The sequence below is a fragment of the Sminthopsis crassicaudata genome, chromosome 3, assembly GCF_048593235.1.
Source record: "Sminthopsis crassicaudata isolate SCR6 chromosome 3, ASM4859323v1, whole genome shotgun sequence".
Taxonomy (NCBI): domain Eukaryota; kingdom Metazoa; phylum Chordata; class Mammalia; order Dasyuromorphia; family Dasyuridae; genus Sminthopsis; species Sminthopsis crassicaudata.
This window is the reverse complement of record NC_133619.1, coordinates 415734712-415754509: the sequence shown is the minus strand read 5'-3', so window position 1 is coordinate 415754509 and position 19798 is coordinate 415734712. Positions and strand designations below refer to the sequence as shown.

The 19798-nt window shown below is 34.1% G+C and overlaps 1 protein-coding gene across 4 annotated transcripts in view; it reads left to right on the top strand.

The window, feature by feature from the left end:
* MYO1B (myosin IB) overlaps window positions 1-19798 on the top strand; it is a 204809-nt gene that overhangs the window by 145982 nt on the left and 39029 nt on the right. For all 4 annotated transcript variants that reach the window (XM_074302829.1, XM_074302826.1, XM_074302825.1 and 1 more), the window contains exons 12-16: window positions 2463-2549; window positions 3653-3718; window positions 14203-14307; window positions 16156-16218; window positions 19510-19710. In XM_074302829.1, coding sequence (XP_074158930.1) covers window positions 2463-2549; window positions 3653-3718; window positions 14203-14307; window positions 16156-16218; window positions 19510-19710 — 522 coding nt within the window. The remainder of the gene's footprint in view (window positions 1-2462; window positions 2550-3652; window positions 3719-14202; window positions 14308-16155; window positions 16219-19509; window positions 19711-19798) is intronic.

The following is a 19798-nucleotide window of genomic DNA, read 5'->3' as shown; positions in this document are numbered from 1 at the left end:
TATATAAACTTATTGCTTATTCATTATTTCTCACCTATATAGCTAAACAATTTTCATCTCCTTTCTTTTTTCTTTTGATTTTTGTTCTCTGTTGATAGAATCTAAAGCTGTAAAGAAAGCTTTGTCTCACAGTTATATACTAGACCTTTGGATTCATCTGTTCCTTTCTTGATAGTCCTAAAAGGGTTTCTGTATATGATTAATATGTATTGCATAGTAACATACATAAAAGTTAGCCATTATTATTATTTCAACATTTAAAAGGGTTTAAGACTTAGAGATGTGACCTAAGGTCAGGTCCAGGCCGTCTACTTTCTCTTTTTATAGCTGCTACTAAACAATTTATTCATTCACCAAGCATTTATTAAGTGTCTACTGTGTATTAGTCACTGTGGTAAGCATTGGAAAGAAAAAAATGGAAAAAAGGCTAGAACTCCTTCCTTCAAGGAGCTTACTTTCATCTGGGGAAAACAACATGAGTACAGATGAGTAAAATCAAACTTAATTTTAAAATTTAACAAACACTATTTAAAAGTATTTCCTTGGGAAAGCACTGGTGATTGGAGAATTGAAGGGAGTTCAGGATAGGTTTCCTATGGGAATCGTCACTTCAGCCAAGCTTTGGAGGAAGCTGGAGATTATTTGAGGAAGCTGAGGATTATTTGAGGTAGGGGTGAGGATGAATGGAAGACATTCCAGGATTGGAGTATAGCCTGAGCAGAGACTTGGGAATGGTTTTTGAAATGACCTCTACCAAGAATATAGCACACACTGGCTTGACTAGAATGTATAAAGTGCATGAAAGAAAATAATGTGCAGACAGCCTAGAAATATAGAATGGATGAATGAATTTTTAAAATCAGATGGAAAAGCCTTTATATTTTGTTCTAAAGCAGGGGGCTCTTAATATTTTATGTGATAAATTCCTTTGTTAATCTGGTGAAGCCTTCAGGCATCTTCTCATAATCATGTTTTAAAATACTTTTGATGGAAAAGTTGAGAGAGAGAGAGAGAGAGAATATGAATGTGTGTGTGCGCGTGTGTGTGTTCCATCCAAGTATGTGGTGTGGATTTACTGAAATTTATTCATGGACCGCAGATAAAGAGGCAAGAAATCTATCTTAAAAGCAAAAAAAAATTTGAGCAAAGGATGACATGGTCACATTTGTGCTTTAGGAATATCACTTTGGTACTTTTGTAAAGAATCATTAGAGAAGAGAGACTGGAGATAGAAAAAATCAATTTAGAGGCTGGTGGAATAGTCCAGGCTAGAGATAATTAGGGCCTGAAATAGGGCAGTTTTCTGCCTTAGAGAGAGAGAAGAGTCATGAAAGATACTGTGTAGAAAAGATAGTAAGATAGCTTAGTGGGTAGAATGTAAAACATTTAATCCTGAGATTAAATCTTTTCTCAAATACTGTAGCAACTGGGCAAGTCACTTAACCTCTCCCAGACTCAATTTCCTCATTTGTAAAATAGAAATAATAATAATAGCATAGGGTTCTTTAGAGAAACATATGAGATTATATATGTATAGTGCTTTTCTAACCTTAAGGTGTTAAATGAAAGTTTGTTGCAGTTGCTACTACCACTGTTACTGCTGCTGCTGCTAAAGACATGACATTTGACTAGGTATAGGCAGGGAAGGAAAATAAATAGTAGTCTCTTATACTAGAGTCATAGCAGTAGAGCTTTTTCAGGAATCCATAACTAAGAAAAATAGGGATGTCATATATATGTTTACTCATTTTTTTGTAAAATAAAAAAACCTCTAAAAAATTAACCAACATAAATTAATCAAGTTCATTTCCTACTTAATAACTATGAAAAGTACTTGTACTCCCAGAACATGCTATAGAAATAAAAACCTTCAAGGACAAATTTTCTATCTTGTTACTGATATAAACTCTGATTAGCCCTCTATTTATACATGTGTACATTAGCATCTGACCTTTTCTCCAAGCTCTATTCTGAAAGATCTTGCTGTTCTAACAGATCCAATTTGTTGGGTATTAACTGCTGGGGTGTTTTAGAATCTATTTAGTTTAACTTTGCATATATTTAGTTCCTAATTAGAATACAGGTATTAAATTCCTGGTTAGCTCCTTTTTGTTCATCATAATGAGCACTAAAGAAATAAAAAGGTCTAGTTTCTCCTGGCTTTGGTTTAACCAAAGTTCTAAGACTGAAGGACTTGATTTGATGGTTATTGCTTGTCTGCCTCCTATCTTCCACTTAGATCTGAATTTTGTACTAAAGATGAGGTCCGTGATATTTTTGTGTTTGCTTGAACTATTCCTAATTCCCTCACTAAGGCTCTTTTCATGCATCTGGAAGGAAATAAAAATCTTTTTTTTTTTTTTTTAAATATTCTTTCTGTCTAGTTTTAAACAGTTAAATATGTTTTCTCAGAGTGACTATGAATAGTGATTGTTGTAATTGTGTATCTGTATTTTTAATAGGCTTATTATGCCCGAGATGCTCTGGCTAAGAACCTCTATAGCAGATTGTTTTCCTGGCTGGTGAATCGGATCAATGAAAGCATCAAGGTAACAACTGTATTTGAACATTTAAAAAATATATTGTTGTAATGATGGAAACATTAAGGTACCAATGGATTAAATATTGTTAATTAGAATTTAGTAAATTAAACCTAATATTTTATTAAATGATCAATAGCATTTTAAAAAATAATAGGTTTAAAAGAGACTTTTTGGACATATGAATGAAAGCGTTTAGTAAATACTTGCTATGCACCAATCAGAGTTTCAGTAAATAGCTGAATACTTCTGTCTTCCTTTGCTTTTAATTTGTATTTCAAAATCAAAACATTTAAAAATTGCTGTTTGTATTAAAATATCTCAGTTGAAATAAAAAATTAGTCAAAGAAGCAATGGACTGAATGGATTTTAGAAAACTTGGATTCTGAGTCTTCCTGCCACTAATTAGCTATACGACCTTTAACAAATCAGTTAGTTTATTTGTCTTTTTATCAGTAAAATAAAGAGAGGAGGGAGTTTTAGCCAGAACCAAGAGTAGAAAAAAAAAAAGAGGAGAGACAACCAGTAGGTAGAGAGGGGTGTGACAAGGTACACATTTTATTAAAATATAATGGATGTTTTTGTTTTTTTTTTTAAACTAGAAAGTTCTTTCTGTAGCAGAAAGGAAGCATTTATCTTGAGTTTTAAATTGTGGTGAAGGCTTAAAGTCTCTCTCTCTATCTATCTGTGTCTATGTACCTTACGTATACATACATATATATATATAAATGTGCATGCTTTTAAAACCTTTCATTGAATTTTGAATATATTGTGCATCTCATTTGGAGCTTGAAATCTAAGAGACCACCATTCTAGCTCTAAGTGCTATAAATCTTTTTTTTTTAAAATTAAGGACTTTTATGTCACTTGGACTGACTTACTGACTAATAAAATTTCTGGAAAAATCATTGCTGATTTATAATCTTTTTTATACACTTAACAAACTAAACACGTGCCTTCCATTACTGTCATATGCTTTGTAAAAAACAAAACAAAACAAAAAAACCATGGTACAATGAATTCATATGATTTGTTATTAGACCTCACTTTGCTTTGTTAACTTTGCAACAATTTAATCATGTTGAAATTACAACTCTTGTTTCTTATTTAAGGCACAAACAAAAGTCAGAAAGAAGGTTATGGGAGTTTTGGACATTTACGGCTTTGAGATTTTTGAGGTAAGTTGGTTGAGAATTAAATTAAATTATTTTGGGGGTAAGGTTAGATTATCATCTAGAATCGATTAGCCCCAGATCTAAGTATACCATGAACTTCATGTAGATTTAGTGTAGGATGTTCCTAAAAAGTTGAGCACCACCATATTGAATGCAATGGTGTTCTTAAAACAATTTATTCTTAGAATAGCAAGTAAATTTTAAAACCATAGATTCAAACTTTATACTCTGATCATGCACCTACAGATTACTTAGGTGTTTATAGCATGCTAGCTTATGTGTTCATTTCCATAATTCATGGGAGAAGAAGGCACTATGGTACCATGGAAAGAACAGCTTAAAGTAGACCTAGATTTTATACCTAGATTCTCCCATTAACAAGTTATGTGATCAAGGAAACATCATCTGTCTCCAAGCCTCCATTGCTTCATCTATTTTAAAAAAAAAAAAGTGTTGTGTCATCTCTAAAATCCTTTCTTAGGTTTATTTTGTGCAATAGACATGATTCTATAATTTGAGTTATGCTATGAAGGCTGAAGTAATTTCTACTGCATGTATTCATCACTGATTAAATAGACCAATATATGTGGAAAATATGACAGTGCTTAAGCAGTATCTCCTACTTTTTTATGCACAGCTCAACAGCAATAATGCATTTCTTATAGAATGTTTGACAAGAATTCTTTAGTGTTATGTGATAACATAAATGTTAATAATTTGCATGCCGATATGGGAGAGTTAATTAAAATTTAAGAATCCACATGTTCCTTGTTTAAAAGAAGTGAGGTAAATTGGAGTTTTTTGTCTCCCTTAACTTCTCTTGTAACTTGGAAAAACTTCTTTAAATGGATTTGCCAATGTCTACAATTATTTAAATCGCATAGGATCATCAAAAGACCTTTCAAGGAATAGATATTCATATGTATTCATTGCTAGAATCATATAAAAATAGAACAGTTTGAAAATCATAGAATAGTTTTGAAATATCAGGGCATTTCAGCCTAATACATGGTTGAAAGATTTAGTTAAATGAAATGGACTTGGTTCATGACAAGGATGTATCTGGAATGATATTGCAACCCTTATACCAAGTGTATGCCTCTCTCTTTCTCTGTCTCTGTCTCTTTCTTTCAACTCACACACACATTCATTCACACTTTCTTTGTCAGGAATTAAAACCAGTATTAATCCTTCACTTCTCTCCCTTCACTGTCTATTCCCCTAAATAATGTTGGAAAGTACAGCTACTAGGTACTCCCCAAGAATGAGAAAGCAGGCTCCTAGACTGGTACTTAGAACCTGCCTACTGGTAATGCTGTGGGTTGTGATCCTGCCTTGGTTCCAGCCACCACAGTCACTCTTGTATTGTTTGCTATCTTGGTCCTGGGTCAGTCGGTTTGTCTAGACTTCCCTCTCCTTATTTGTCAAGTGAGTATGTTGAACTAAATGATCTCTATGGTTTCTTTAAGCTCCGGAATTATTAATTCTGTAAAGATGGAAGAGGACCAGGTATAATGCTAGAATCAACTCATCCTAGCAGCCAATTATTAAATTTTCAGTGTGAGCATTTATACCTCAAAAGTCAGCAAATAATATAAATCAGGGCATAATTTGTTGTTTTGTTGGTTGTCTAGACCTAAGAAACTAATGGAGAAATTGTTCATCATGAGGATTAAATTTAAAAGTGTGCTGTGCATATATTTTTCCTCTCATGAGCTAGTATGTTTTTTTTTACCAGCCAGCTCCTAAATGGCATATCGAAGATGAAGCACTTCAGAATAATCCTTCCTTAGGTTGGAGATCTGTCATCCATTAGCAGACTTTTGCTTTGAAAAGCATAGCACAGTTAAGTCAATTCCAGAAACAATTATTATCATTCACATTGTATGAGTAAAGAATTAGAGACGTAGAATTGAGTTGTCTGCATCAATCTCTCCAGCAAAGCCTTTTACCAGACTTGACCCTTTTATAGCAAGACTTTACCTCACTCCCATTAAATGGGAAGAATGGGAGGGGCATTATGTTTCATAGTTGGCAGAAATGGAGTTTCTCTGCCTAACATAACAGCTTTTCTGAAGTTTGGCATTTTTGATAACAGGGCAGATGGTGAGCAGAGTTCTCACTTGAAGGAACTTAAAAGAAAAGAACATGCTTCCTGATGTTTTGAAAACCAAGGAAACTGGAAGAGATTTTCTTTGTCTCCACACAGTATCTCTGAATTGATTTCTAAAATCCTTTCCACTTCTGGATTCTGTGACCTTTTTCTAAACTAGCCCAAATTTAATTGGAATTAATTGGAGAGAATTTTATTGAGACACTCTAGCATATATCTTCATAATGGACGATTATAGCCCTTTCCTTAAATTTTGGTTTAACTGACTTTATGTCTATATATAATAAAATAGATTTAAGTAGGGAAAATATAGGAGCTTTAACCCAGTCATGGCTGGGTCCTCAGCTCCTTGATTTTGCCTGACATTTAGACACTAAATGAATGTTTTTGAATGATTGACTTGAAGTTCAAGAGAACTCTTTTAACTGAAAATGTGATAGTTTCATTACTTTCTACTCAACTTTACCTTGTTATTTACATTGTTGGAGATGACTGACTTTGGGGAAAAACCAGTAGTAAGGAAGAAGACTGCTCATCTTGCTATTTGGAACTGTAAGAAGGGAAGATACCTTTTTTTTTTTTTGCCAAGGAGAGATTTTGTTTGTTCTATAACAGTAGTCTGGGGCTCAATTTGTGACAGAATTAGTGCTTCAGATTCTATTATAATAAGAGTATAATGCAATGAGAAAAGTTTAAACTGTACTCTTAACAGATTTAACCACTCAAAGTTAGAAAAGACTGCTTTCTATATCTTGAGGCTAGTATATTTGTTTTTGATAGAGACAAATATCTAGTACAGTATCCTAGGAGTTTATTGCTTTTGTAATATGGCTGTTCCTTCTAGTGATAGAACTTTGACATTGGGGGATACCAGTGAAACAGGCAATCATCCAAGGAGGATAGACCTGGAGTCAGGATGATTAGAGTTTAAATCCTGCTTCAAACATTTGCTAAATATGTAACTACGAGGCAAAATCATCTGTAAAATGAGAATAATTATATCACTTCCCACCTAGGATTGTTCTGTATATAAAATGAAATGATATTTGTATAAATCTGTATAAATGCTAGCTGTTCTAATTATCATCACTTTTACTTTTTTTTCTGGCCATATATTTCTTTGATGACATCCTTCATTTCATGACATACGTCTGTAATTCTGTGCTTGTAATGTGTTGTAACCTAATCGTACTCTCTCTATACTTCTTTGGTGTGTTTTGAGTGACCCTTAATTTCCTTTCTTTGGCGACTGCGGTGTTATGTAATTGGCAGCAGTCCAGTACATGGACATTTATTAAATACCTACTGTTTGCCAACCATTGAGATAATCTTGGGAAGATACACATTTTAGATAAAAACACAATCTGTTCTTTAAAAATTGTTAGTCTGGGAAGGGATATTCACACTCACAGATAACTATTACTGATAAACTCCATTAGAGAAATGTTATATAAAGTCTTAGAAGGAGGTTATTACCAACTGGAAGAGATCATATAAGCTTCTCTGAATAAAAAGTGGGTTCAACTAACTGTATTAGGTAGGTAGTCCACATAGGAGAGCCTTCTTTATCTGAAGGTCATTGACGCAGCTGAGATTAGATATCCTTTAGGCATATTCTCAACCAGTTAGCCAGTGATATTCTTTCTCTGCTTCAGGGATATTTCTGTACTGAGAACCCTGGTAGAGGGAAATATATTTGAAGTCTAAGGACCTGGGTTCAGCTCCTGATGCTGCTGTTTGTTGACTATCCAAGTGACTGGATCTGTGGATCTCACTTTCTCTTCTGTGAAATGCGGGGAGGGAGACTTGGACTAGATAGTATTTAGGGAGGGAGTCTTCTTACTCTAACTACGTGATCCTGGGAAACAGTCTTCTGATTATATGTAGAAACGTGTTTTTTGTGTTTTTTTTTTAAACTTGGGGCCCTCATTTTTCAGAATTTAAGCTGCCATCTTAGACTTGATGATGTCACCCTTTTCTCAGGCCTCTCAGTGTTGTTGACTATTGGTAATTGGGCCTGGGGTGCTCCAGACACATGAGTCTTCTTTTATTACAGCAAAATTACCTCGGGCAAAATCCCAGCCCAGAAAACACTGCTGCACAGAGATATGTGAACTCAGGAGGAACCAAGCACAAACTGGGTGTGCATATGGGATTCTTTACAATGACAAACTCTTAGTTTACTTACACAGCATTTCTAAAGGCTTTGCTCATACTTCTCTGGGAAGACCTCCCCTCCACACTAATTTATCTTCAGTGAGTGTGAATTCTTTCCATTTTAAACCAAAAAACATATCCATTCCCAACGTTCATAGGCTCTGTGTATGTGTATGTGTGTGTATGTGTACATACACACACACACACACACACACACACACACACACACTCACTCACACTCACACAATGATTCTTCTGAATCAGAATTATGAACTAAGGCTAAAAAACATATTTTTATATAAAGCTCTTTAATGACCATAAAGTCAATAAAAATTAATTGTCATTTGAATTGACTTCTTTAATAGCCTTTTCCTTTTGTTCTTTGAGACAAATAAAAATGTAAGTTTTTATAGTTGATTGTTCTGTGACTTGCCCTTTGTGTGCCTCCTCACATTAATCCTTCAGATAGCCTGGTGCTCCATAATGGGGGTAGGGTTGTCTGATTTCCTTTCAGGAAATCCCAGGACTGATTTGGCTTGTTTCTTTCATCTTTGAAATAAAAGTAGAAGTTTTTTTCATCTGTTCCCTGTTTGTCTTGAGCCCCTCAGCATCCTGGGCTTTTACAAAACAAATGAAAACTAGGAAACTTAGAAAATTGAATGAAGCAATTGAAAATCAGGAGGGGAAAGGGAAAGGATAAGTACCTATTAAGCATCTACTGTGTGCTCATAGCATAAGCACTATGCTAAATGTTTTTTATAAATACTGTCTCATTTGATCCTAAGCCGTCCAAAAATGTTGTGTTCAAGAATAAGATAGATTGTAGACTCCAGCTTCTCATTTAAGAGTCTCTGCTATGTGCTTTAACATCCTGATCTCTTACCACCTTTAAAAAAATACTCCCTCATCATTAAGAGCAGCTAGGTATGGGGCAGATAGAGCACTGGGCCCAGGGACAGGAAAAGCTCAATTCAAAACCACCTTCAGAGATTTATTAGTTGTTTGATCTTGGGCAAATCCATCTGCCTCAGTTTCCTCAAAAGAATGTGTATAAAAGCATACAGGGGAAGATCTTCCTCTCCATTTTCTGTGCAGATTTAATTATTCTGCCTAATTCTAAGTACTCCATTGGTGTTTTTGGAATATTATGAAATCTTTAAATTAGCTTTGGAATTATTGACATTTTTAAATAAATTGGCTTTGAATAGTCATGTGCATGGGGCATTTCTGCAGTTATTTATTTCCTTTTCTTTCTGTCAGTGATTGTTTTTACGCCTGTTTTGTTTTGGTAAATTAACACTTATTTAATACATTTTTGTTGTTGTTGTTGCTTGCATTTCCTTACCAATTTCCCCTTATTTTTGTAATATGTAAAGATGTTATCTCTTTTTTGCGTTGTTACTTCCATATCTATCAAACTCAGCGTCTTTGTTGTGTTGCTCTCCTCTATAATTTATTTTTGGTCAATTATTGACATTGATTACATTCTATTAGTGGGGAATTTTAAAGACTTTTGCTGTTATTAATTTTCTGTCTCTTATAAGAGTGCTAATTTTGCCTTTGTAAATTTAACTGCTCCTTGGAACAAAACTATTCAAAACCCATATGCTTTTGTTATCAGAGGCACTTTCAGGCATAATATACTTTAGTTTTCTCTTTAAATGGTTTAAACTGAGCTTTGTCAGCTATTTTATTACTACAGCTAGCTATAGCTTGTGAAATTTTAGTTCAGCCTCACAATTTATATCTTCTTACATCTTTTGACATTAAATTATAATGATGCCAGTAATCATGTCTCTTTCATGGAAAAACATTCTAAAAAATTAAAGGCTGACCCATCATGCCCCTTTCTTGTTTCTCCTATTTATTCTAAAATGAATTGAGTTGAAAAAGAATTGTTATTATTTAGTTTCAGATCAACTCATAGTCACTAGGAATTTCCTGCTCTCACTCATGTCATTCATTTTTTTGCAACAGCTAACTCTGCCAAAATTGTTCTCACTCTCTCTGTCTGACATGTCAAAAGAAGCTTTCAGAAGATTGCTGTGTGTTTTATGTAGAAAATGTACATTGTGTGTGTATATCTAGGAGATATTCTTCCCTCCCCAATCTGCTGTTCACCATTTAAAAAAAAAAAACCTACAACATCAAAAATACTTTCCATCATACAATCCCTGGTACAGTGTAAGATTCTCAGAGATAGGCAATGAGTGTAAAGTCAATTTTGACTGGAATGTCAAGGACTTTAAGAGGAGGAATAAAATGAAACAACATAGGAAAGGTGACTCAGATTGTACTGAGTCTTTACTATCAGGACTTAAGAGTTCATATATCATTAGCTAAGCAATAGGCAATTACTGATAGTAGAGACTTACTTAGTCCCCAAAATAATTTAAACATGTAGGTGCTAAATATTGGGACTTTGCACAAAAGATTGAAATAAAAATGAGTCTCTTTTCTGCCCAGTATGAACCTCACAGGAACTAGGTCAGAGTTTAACTTGGTGTGACCAAGGAAGAATGTCTGGGGTTTTAGAACTCATCTGGGGACACTGTGGAGAGCAGAGCTGAAACCAGAGGACCAGTGATAGCTCTGAGAATTAAGGCAGAAGGGTGGAAGGGAAAAAAGCTCCAGGAAGCAGCCATCAGAAGAGGAAAATTCTAATACTCACAGTTGAGTTAAGAGTATCTCTGATCATTGGCCACATATAAGACTTTAGGTAGTTAAGAATAATCCTAAATAGTAAACTGGAATTTTGCTATGACGTCATTTAAATTTTAAAAGTAAATTAAAGTGTTTTCTCTTAGGTTTTGTTTAAGAGAGTTTAATTAATTACATACTGGAAAGACCTCACAATCCCATCACACAATATCCCAAGGCTAGAGCTATATAGCTGGGCTCTAGTAACATACCATAGACTAAATCTAATGGGATATAAGGTAGATGAATAGGGTATGGCTCAGTTTTTCCTAAAGACTTTCCTTTTTCTGTTCAGCCTTAAGTGATACATTCAGAAGTGACTAACAATTCCAGATATACAACTGAAGTGGAAATGGTGGGAAGGTAGTAAAGAATAAAAACAAAATTAATGGAACCAGCTGTTACCCTAGTCTCCCCTGTGAGGCTTTGGACCCTCAGACAGAAAGGCTGGAAAGAAGTTCCCTGCTCATGAATAACTTGGTCCTTTCATATTCTAGATCTTTATTATTTACAAAATTGATTCATAGCAGGTGATTGGAATTCATAGCTTTTCTAAAACGCCATACAGTTGTGTTTTAAAAAAGAAGAGACACCCAATGAAAACCTGACGTTATTTAATGTTGTACCAATGAAAGGAAATAGTCACATTCTAGTTGGAACTGAAGACACCATAGTTATATCATGTATTATAGTCCTGCTTTACATTGAAAAGCATAAGGTTTTAGAATAAAAATCTGCCAGAATTCTTCAGATCAAAATTGTTTAAATATTGGGTTGATCAGTTTTGTATCATATATTTTTAGTGATGAGTGTGTTTGGTGTGTGTGTGTGTGTGTATGTATGAGAGAAAGGGAGACAGAAAGACAGACAGACCCCACTGGGTATCCTATAATCCTAAAAGGAGATAATACTCAATTATGTTTCACACTGAGATGTTCAGTTTTTTTAAGCCCAAAGAATACAATTGATTATAATTTCTCTTCTTAGAAGGTACTCTTGGAGAAAAAAAATCTTTTTTTGTTTAATTTTTAATTTGTTCTGAGGTGAAAAAGAAAACCTTTGCTCCTGGATCTCATTGCATCTCACCTTCTTTGGTGGTGTCTGTTCACCTCTTCCCCAAGCTGTTATTGCAGGTGGATGTAGGTTGTGTTGTGGGCCTGTGTCACACAGATTTCATTTATCTTAAGAACAGAAGAACATTAATCCTCCTGTATTAACCTTCCTGTGCTTCAGGGTGCCAAGACAGTCACTCAAAACTGTTTCAGTCAAACCCTTTAAAAAAAAAATGAAAAAACCTGTCACAATAGTCTCTTAATGAATAGCACCCGGTGGGAAGTGGGACTCAGTCTTAAATGGTTGATCTGACACATACTCACATAATTTTGGGTGATATGGACCAAGTTTGAGATGTGTGTATTTTCCACCATGAATAACTTAACAATGACTTTTATTTCTGAAGTTCCTTATTCTTAAGAACTGACAGCATCTTATATAATTTGTCTTTTTTGCATCAGAATGCAGTAAGTATGAACTGTTTGCAGTGCTGCTTTGTTGCATGTGCCATGTTAATCTCTTTAACTGTGTGAATTTTGCAGCAAATAAACCTTAGTTAAGCACATGGCCAATAAAGCACGTTAAATCCAATAGGAATAAGTGTGTGTATGTGTGTGTGTGTACACATACATATATATATATATGTATACACACATATTTGAGTTTGAAGAGCAAGTTCAATTTGCCTTTATCTTAATTATGTAATTGTTGTGGGTAACTTGTGCAGCTTTGGTTCTTGTTTCTAATCTGTGTGTGCATATTTCATATTTCTTGTTTTGTAGCTTAGCAACCAGACAAGGTTATATATCTTCATGTCTAAGAAAACTCATAGTCTTTCCCACCTCATTTAAAACATGTCAACATAATAAGAGTATTGTAAATAGCATCATGACTACTTCATGGAGACTTCCTGAATAACCTCAAGGACTTTGTGGTTCATTGTAATAGGTCCTGTGAATATTTTAAACATTAACCAAATATCTAACCTTCCTATTAACCTTTCAGGGAATCCTTTTGTTCTTAGGGCCACCCTTTTTACAACTTGAAAACTCTAAATGATCTCTTATCAGAGAAGTAAATAGTGTTATTAAGATAGTGCTGATTATGTTAATAAATTCTCTGGGCATATAATTGAGTTGTTCCAAAGCAAAACTTTTAAATACCCTGGAATTAGGAACACTTTAAAACTTTGTATAAAAAGTATATATAGCATAGTAGAAAAGACTGCTGGATTTGGTTCTGAAAGGCCTTGGTTCAAATATTGCCTTTGTCCATGAGCCTCAGTCTCTTTATTTGCAAAATTAGGGAGTTTGTATTAGATGGTCTCCAGGATCCTGCTCTAAATCTTCTGATCCTATAAACCTGTGATTATATCCATTTAAAATATAAAAAAAAAAAACAAAACCCCCAAAAAACAAAACTATTTTCACCTGTTTGGTTGAGTATTTCAATTAGTATGCAGGAATATTTAGGAATTTTCTACATTTCCTTTTTTTTGTTCCTTAACAAAATCTATATGGGATCATATTGTATCATATCATATTTACATCCTTTGTGACTTGGTGAATATTTTCTAGTCATTGGTAACTGGAAATCCTGGAATGGCTTCTAGAAGAAAAACTAGGTCAGGTGTTTCTTCCCAGGAAACAGATTCTAATTTTTTCCAACATCTGTCCCAATTCCTTCCCTAGTTGCTTCTGCAGTGTTTAAATATTTTTTCTCTATCCCTTCTTGAAATGAGGGAACCAGAGGAGTTTCTATTGTCAAGAAACTGAATGGAAATTTTGTGATAAGCTCCCATTGTCACAGAGTAAGAATAGACTAATAAATGGATGCCAACAAACCTGGACTGGAGAAGATAAACTTAATATAAGGGTTACGTGGAGTAGGAGTACCTTCCTGCCTTTATTCCCATCCCATCACCATCCCATATGCTCTAAGCATCACGTATCAAAAAGGGAAATAAGTAATGATACCTAGGGTAAGGTAGTGTTAGCTGTCTCTATTGGGAAGACTTTGGACTCATTTAAGATACTTAATAGAATCTCAATTCACCCATCTTCTGGTTCTACATTATTCAGAAGGCATATATATGCCTGTGGAGTGAGAACTTTACGTCACATAATTATGAATCCCACTTTCTCTTTTCTGATCTTTAAATAGGAAAAAACACATGCAAAAAAACCAAAACAAAACAAAAGCATATTTTTCCACTTCAATGCAAGACCAAAAGCTAACCTACAAACCTGCAAATGGCATCATTTGTGTGCCATTTCTTTCCAGTTTATTCAACCAATATTTACTCCATGCTTGTCAGACCTAAGTCTCTGTCTTTTATTCCACTGTATTAAATCTAAAAAGTTTGTTTTTCATTAGCTGAACTGTCAGATGTGGGTGCTATAAATGCATTAAACTGTGCTTCGTGGGGAAAAAAAAAATTGACTTGCTTTTTTTTCTTCTACAGGATAACAGCTTTGAGCAGTTCATTATTAATTATTGCAATGAAAAACTGCAGCAGATCTTTATTGAACTCACCCTCAAAGAAGAGCAGGAAGAGTACATCCGAGAAGTAATGTCTAAATACTTTTTAAAAGTATTTTTTTTTTTTGCCAGCACTAATAAATGTATAGGCATTTAAAATTCTAGATATCAGCTACAGTTTGTTTACTTGTATTATGTTTGAGACTACTTATTTGGACGATCAGACACTAGCATGCCATTCGTGTTATTAAACTTACTGAATTTCAGTTTAAAACTAATACTTGTGCTGCCATCTGCCTTAAAGGATTGTGAGGAAAGCACTATATAAAGTAAGGTATTGTTAATTTATTTATTATATAGTGCAACAGGAAGACTGCAAGAATAAAGCTGTGAAATAAGAGAGTAGTTGGAAAATTGTCCTGAGAACCTACTTTTATTGCCTTATTTCCTGAAGAAAAAAAATTTTGTTTTCTAAAAATATTCATTTTAGATCATTAATAGGTAACATCTGTTAGGTGCTTTCATCTTTAGTTGAAAAAGAGGAATATTTTTATTTCCCTGTTTTCCCCCCCATCCTCTTCAGTATTCATGTATTTTCAAAATAATACCATTATTGTGAGGGCAATGTGGCTTAGTGGTCTCAAAATTAGACATATATTGACTAAGCAACTAAGATGCAAAATTATATAGCAGTTGCCATCTGTATTGGTGGAGAGAATTTCCTCCCCAGAAAATACCCTTTACTAATGAAATCACAAGAGCAATCAAAAACAATCACTAGAAAAACTGCTCCATTATTATTTCTTCAGGTCTGATAAAAGTTGGTTATTTGTTCTCTTCAGCCTCCTTTGGTGTTTAACTCCCTTGTGGACATGGATTTTACCCTGACCCTGACACCTCCCTCCATGTTATGTTGATTTTTCCAATGTGGTAGTTTTCCTCTAGCGAACTCCTAAAGCAAACCATCTACTTTTTGCTTTGAGGATAAATTATAAATATTTTGTCTTTGTATTACAGGAAAGTCATTACACTTTAGTAGTATGTTTTAAGTGTCTGGCACCTTCTGGCAGCATAAACATTTTATAAGCTGAGTCAATTCCTTTCCTGTCTTCTTGTCATAAAGAAAATGATGGCACTTTGATCTATAACTTCAAGTTGTTTGTAGAGTTTGACTAGGACACTTCTACAAGTATGTAGAAAGAACTTTAGGGGGGTGTATGAATTAAATTTCATGTCCTTAGAAGAAAAATAAATATTTATTCATGTGAAGCTTGAATATACAAAGTGGAAATGGACTCAAAATGCATCTTGCCTTTAGATTTTGGTTATACTGATCTGATTATTAGAAAAAGACTCATAGTTACATGCCTTTCAAAAACAAACTAATGTATACTGTGGACTAGCATTGGGTCATTTCACACTTGAAGTAGTTAATTGTTATGTTGTTAGTATTCTAAAATATACGACAAATCTTGATTTTTAAAAGTATATACTCATAAGATTGTATCTATATTTAATTTTCTCATGTTTGAAAAATCAGGACAAAAAAAAAAAAGAAAAATTTAGGATCTCAGATATTTGGCTTTTAATTCTGACTTATTTCCTTATAAACATTGTAAGTATACACAAAGTATTATTGACCCAAGGATTCTCAGTATAAATATTTGGCCCCTTGCCAATGAAGTGCATGGGAAATTGACACAGATTGGAGAATGGAATGAAAAGCAAGCCTGGAAACAGTTCAAGGGCATTCATTTTGGTTAGATAATGTCAGTGGTAGACCACTTCATTCAGATAAACATTTGGGGACCAAAACCATGTTTATAAAACTGATTCTTTAAAGGTAGCATAATGAAGGGAATTGAAATACCCTGAGATGAACAAGATCTGCATGATTGATGGCATTCTACATAAAATGTCTTTCTTTTTTTTAAAGGATATAGAATGGACTCACATCGACTATTTCAATAATGCTGTAATTTGTGACCTCATAGAAAATGTGAGTACCTGATATGCGACTTTCTGAAAATTCCTTTGGTACAATAATAATTTTTAATTATAAATGAAAAGATATCATTGCATTGGGTTTTACAGTGACTAATTGATTCTAGAGAATTAGTGAATATGTTTGTTTAATACCAAGGAGAACAGTATCTGAATCCAAATATGTGCTGGAAAATTCTTGAGGCTCCATAACAGACACTTAAAACAAGGTGAATTGTTGGGTATAATTTTCTTTGGCAAACACTTCATTCCAGCACATTGAGTCCTGGAATACTCCTTAACTAGCTGGGCCTGTGTCAAATTCAAGAATCCTGAGAACGAGAGTGCAGACTGCAGTGAGTTCCTTTTGTTTGCTACATTATTAAGTCCCCTTTGTTTTCATGGTAGTTGCAGCACATCTTTGCAAAAGACAGGTTACTTCCAAGGTCCTCTTGGAATGAAGGTCTGGGAAGAGGATGGAAAGTAGTATCAGTAGATATAACTTCTCCTTTGTCAGCCCTCCTTAGGCATCTGCTTCATTCACTCCTTCTGGGTATGAACCCCAAAGCCAACCCAGAATCAGAATGGCCTTCTCAAGAAGGCTGTAACCTGATGGCACATACTCATTGTAGACCCAGCTGGGCATCTGGTGACCATGAAACATGCCAGTTTGCTCAGTCACTTTTTATATCATTAAAAGAACAATCACTGGATGTTTTATTTTCTTCTTGTTGCTACCTGAAAGCCATCCCTGGAGATATCAATTCTAGACCACCCTTCCCACAAAACTCATACTACATAAATACACATCAGTGTATACGAATAGACTAGTGTATACATGTTATTGTTTACCCTGTCAGATTTTCTACAATAAAAAAAAATTAGCAAGATAGGATAGACTGGATCAAGTCAGAGGACCTGGGTTGTTAACCCAGTCACACTAGCCTCAGAAGCCTTTCAGTTCCTTCTCTCTGGAGCTTATTTATAAAATGATGGGGCTAAATCATATGATCCGTAACATTCCTACCAGTTCTAATTTCTCAGAACTTGAAGCTACAGTGATGCTGTGAAGTATTAAGCACATTAACATGTTTATTTGCAAAGGTAATCTATTTTCTAGGTACAAAATCACCATATGTTTTAGCAAGCTTTGTCTCCATCTTGGGCTGCAGGAGTCCCAGAGTGTAGTTTCTTTTGATGTTTTGTTTTGGCCTTGCTAGAAAGAATGTCCTAAAATGGAATGGGCTGTTTTAGAAGTTAGGATATTTCCCCTTCCTTACAGGTTTTCAGGTAGAAATTGGATGGCCATTTAAAGGCCATTTAAAAAGGATTTCTTTATGAGTTGGACCATATGACTTCTTGTTTAATTATGCATTATGGGAGATTCATCTGTTCATGGAAATCAGGACACTGATAAATACCAGCATGATACTTTGCATGCTGGAGTAAGAATAATAGCTCCTATTAGCATGAGTTTTTCGCTGTATATGTTGATTTCTTGACAGTGATGACAATTAAAATGATGAGCCATCCTCTTTGACGTTATTCTGTGATGCCCTTCCTTTCCCTTTTCTTCTGATTTATCTTTAAAATATGAGTGTTGCTGTATCTTAAATTCAATGAGTAAGAGTTCCCAAACTTGTTGGTACTTAAATTTTTCATTACTGTTTATAATAAACAGTAACTCATCCATTTTGTGACTGAATTAATTTGCTCCAGCCATCATAACTTGTGAAATTCCTGACGATCACATTTCCTTTCTTAAATGTAACATCACACTTAATTACTTCCCTTTATGTTTTGGAGGGGAAAGCCCTGTAGTAATATGCTTATTCAATCAAATTATCTTAGCCCAGACTACCTGCCTTGTACATCTGATGAAAGAAATGCATGTTCACCTAAGAAAGAACCTTGATACCTACAGGAAGTATTTCCTTCCAGCATTAAGTCCAGAAATCCTGTTTATTCTTGTTTCTATTGTAATTACATTGTATTTCAAGAGAGTCTGTACTTCCCCTTGGTTCCATCTGCAATGAATACATACTGTTGAAAGGATGTCCTGACTCCTGTGGGGAAGGTTAGATGAGAGTAGGGAATGTTGCACTGATGGAAATAGGTGGGGCTTTTTAAGTATCATAGGGCAGTAACTTTGGCAGTTAAGGGTGGCTATCAGCATCTCTTTGGGAATAGAATGACACATGGACATCTTCATAAAGTATACAATTGGAGTTTTCCCATTAAATTTAGTTATGAGTTCCATGTCTCAGTTTTGGCACTTGGGATTAATGAAAAAATGACAGATTCTGAAGGCACACAAAAGTAACTTCTCAAATCCATTGAAAATGGAAATAATTTACATTTATGTTAAGGAGGAGAATAAGATTGTGAGCTATTTAAGCTTTTAAAATGCACTAAGACTTTTGGGACACCATGTATACAAATACCTATGTGTGTATGACTGTGGGCAAACATATATCCATATCTCTATGATTTTGCATATACATGTCTCATTCAGAGGAAAGCCACCAGGGCAGGGAATTTTATTTCTGCCTTTGTACCTGAAGTTCTTGATACGTAATTGTTTAATAATATATTACATATGTATATATATAATACATGTAATTAACATAATAATACATAATAATTTAATAATATTTGTTGATTGATAATTGCTGATATTAAATTGGTTGGATTAAGCCTTTAGGGCTCAGTCTTTTATAGGGTCACCCTAAATAATTATAAATACATATATTTGTGCATATTTTTTTAAAGTGAGTATTTTGTTCCATATTATCTGTTTGGGAAATTTAATAAAAATCTGAAAAAAATTTCTCAAGTTTCCTTCCCAAAGTGAAAAATCAAATGAATGAATTTAAAAAGCATCTTTCATAGACTAACTCATTTTTCTGCTGTGATTTGCTATAATATAATATAATATAATATAATATAATATAATATAATATAATATAATATAATATAATATAATATAATATAATATAATATAATAAATTAAACAATAGAGCACTTAACATTGATTTCTATTTTTTAGATCAAATGCTATCTCGCTTTAAAAAAATAAGCTTCAAATGGGCTTTTTTAAACCAGCTAAATGGTTAATCTCTACAAGATGTTAAGAAACCCATTCCTCTCCCCTGAAATGAATTTGGGTTAAGATCCCCAAATCCTATGACTCACAATAGCATGGTTTTGTTTTTAAGTTAAATGTGTTTTAATGTACTCATTACAAATAATTATTAAAACAATTGACTGAGGAAGGAAGGAAACTTTTTTTTTTTAATAATCACAGAATACGAATGGAATCCTGGCTATGCTGGATGAAGAATGTCTCAGGCCGGGCACAGTGACTGATGATACCTTTTTAGAAAAGCTGAACCAAGTCTGTGCTACCCATCAACATTTTGAGAGCAGAATGAGCAAATGTTCACGGTTCCTAAATGATACTTCTTTGCCTCACAGCTGTTTCAGAATTCAACATTACGCAGGCAAGGTATTGTATGAACCCCTGACTGGTGGGCCTCCCTTATTTTTATCTATGACAAGATTAGGCAGTCTTCTAGGACAAGAGTCCCAAAGTA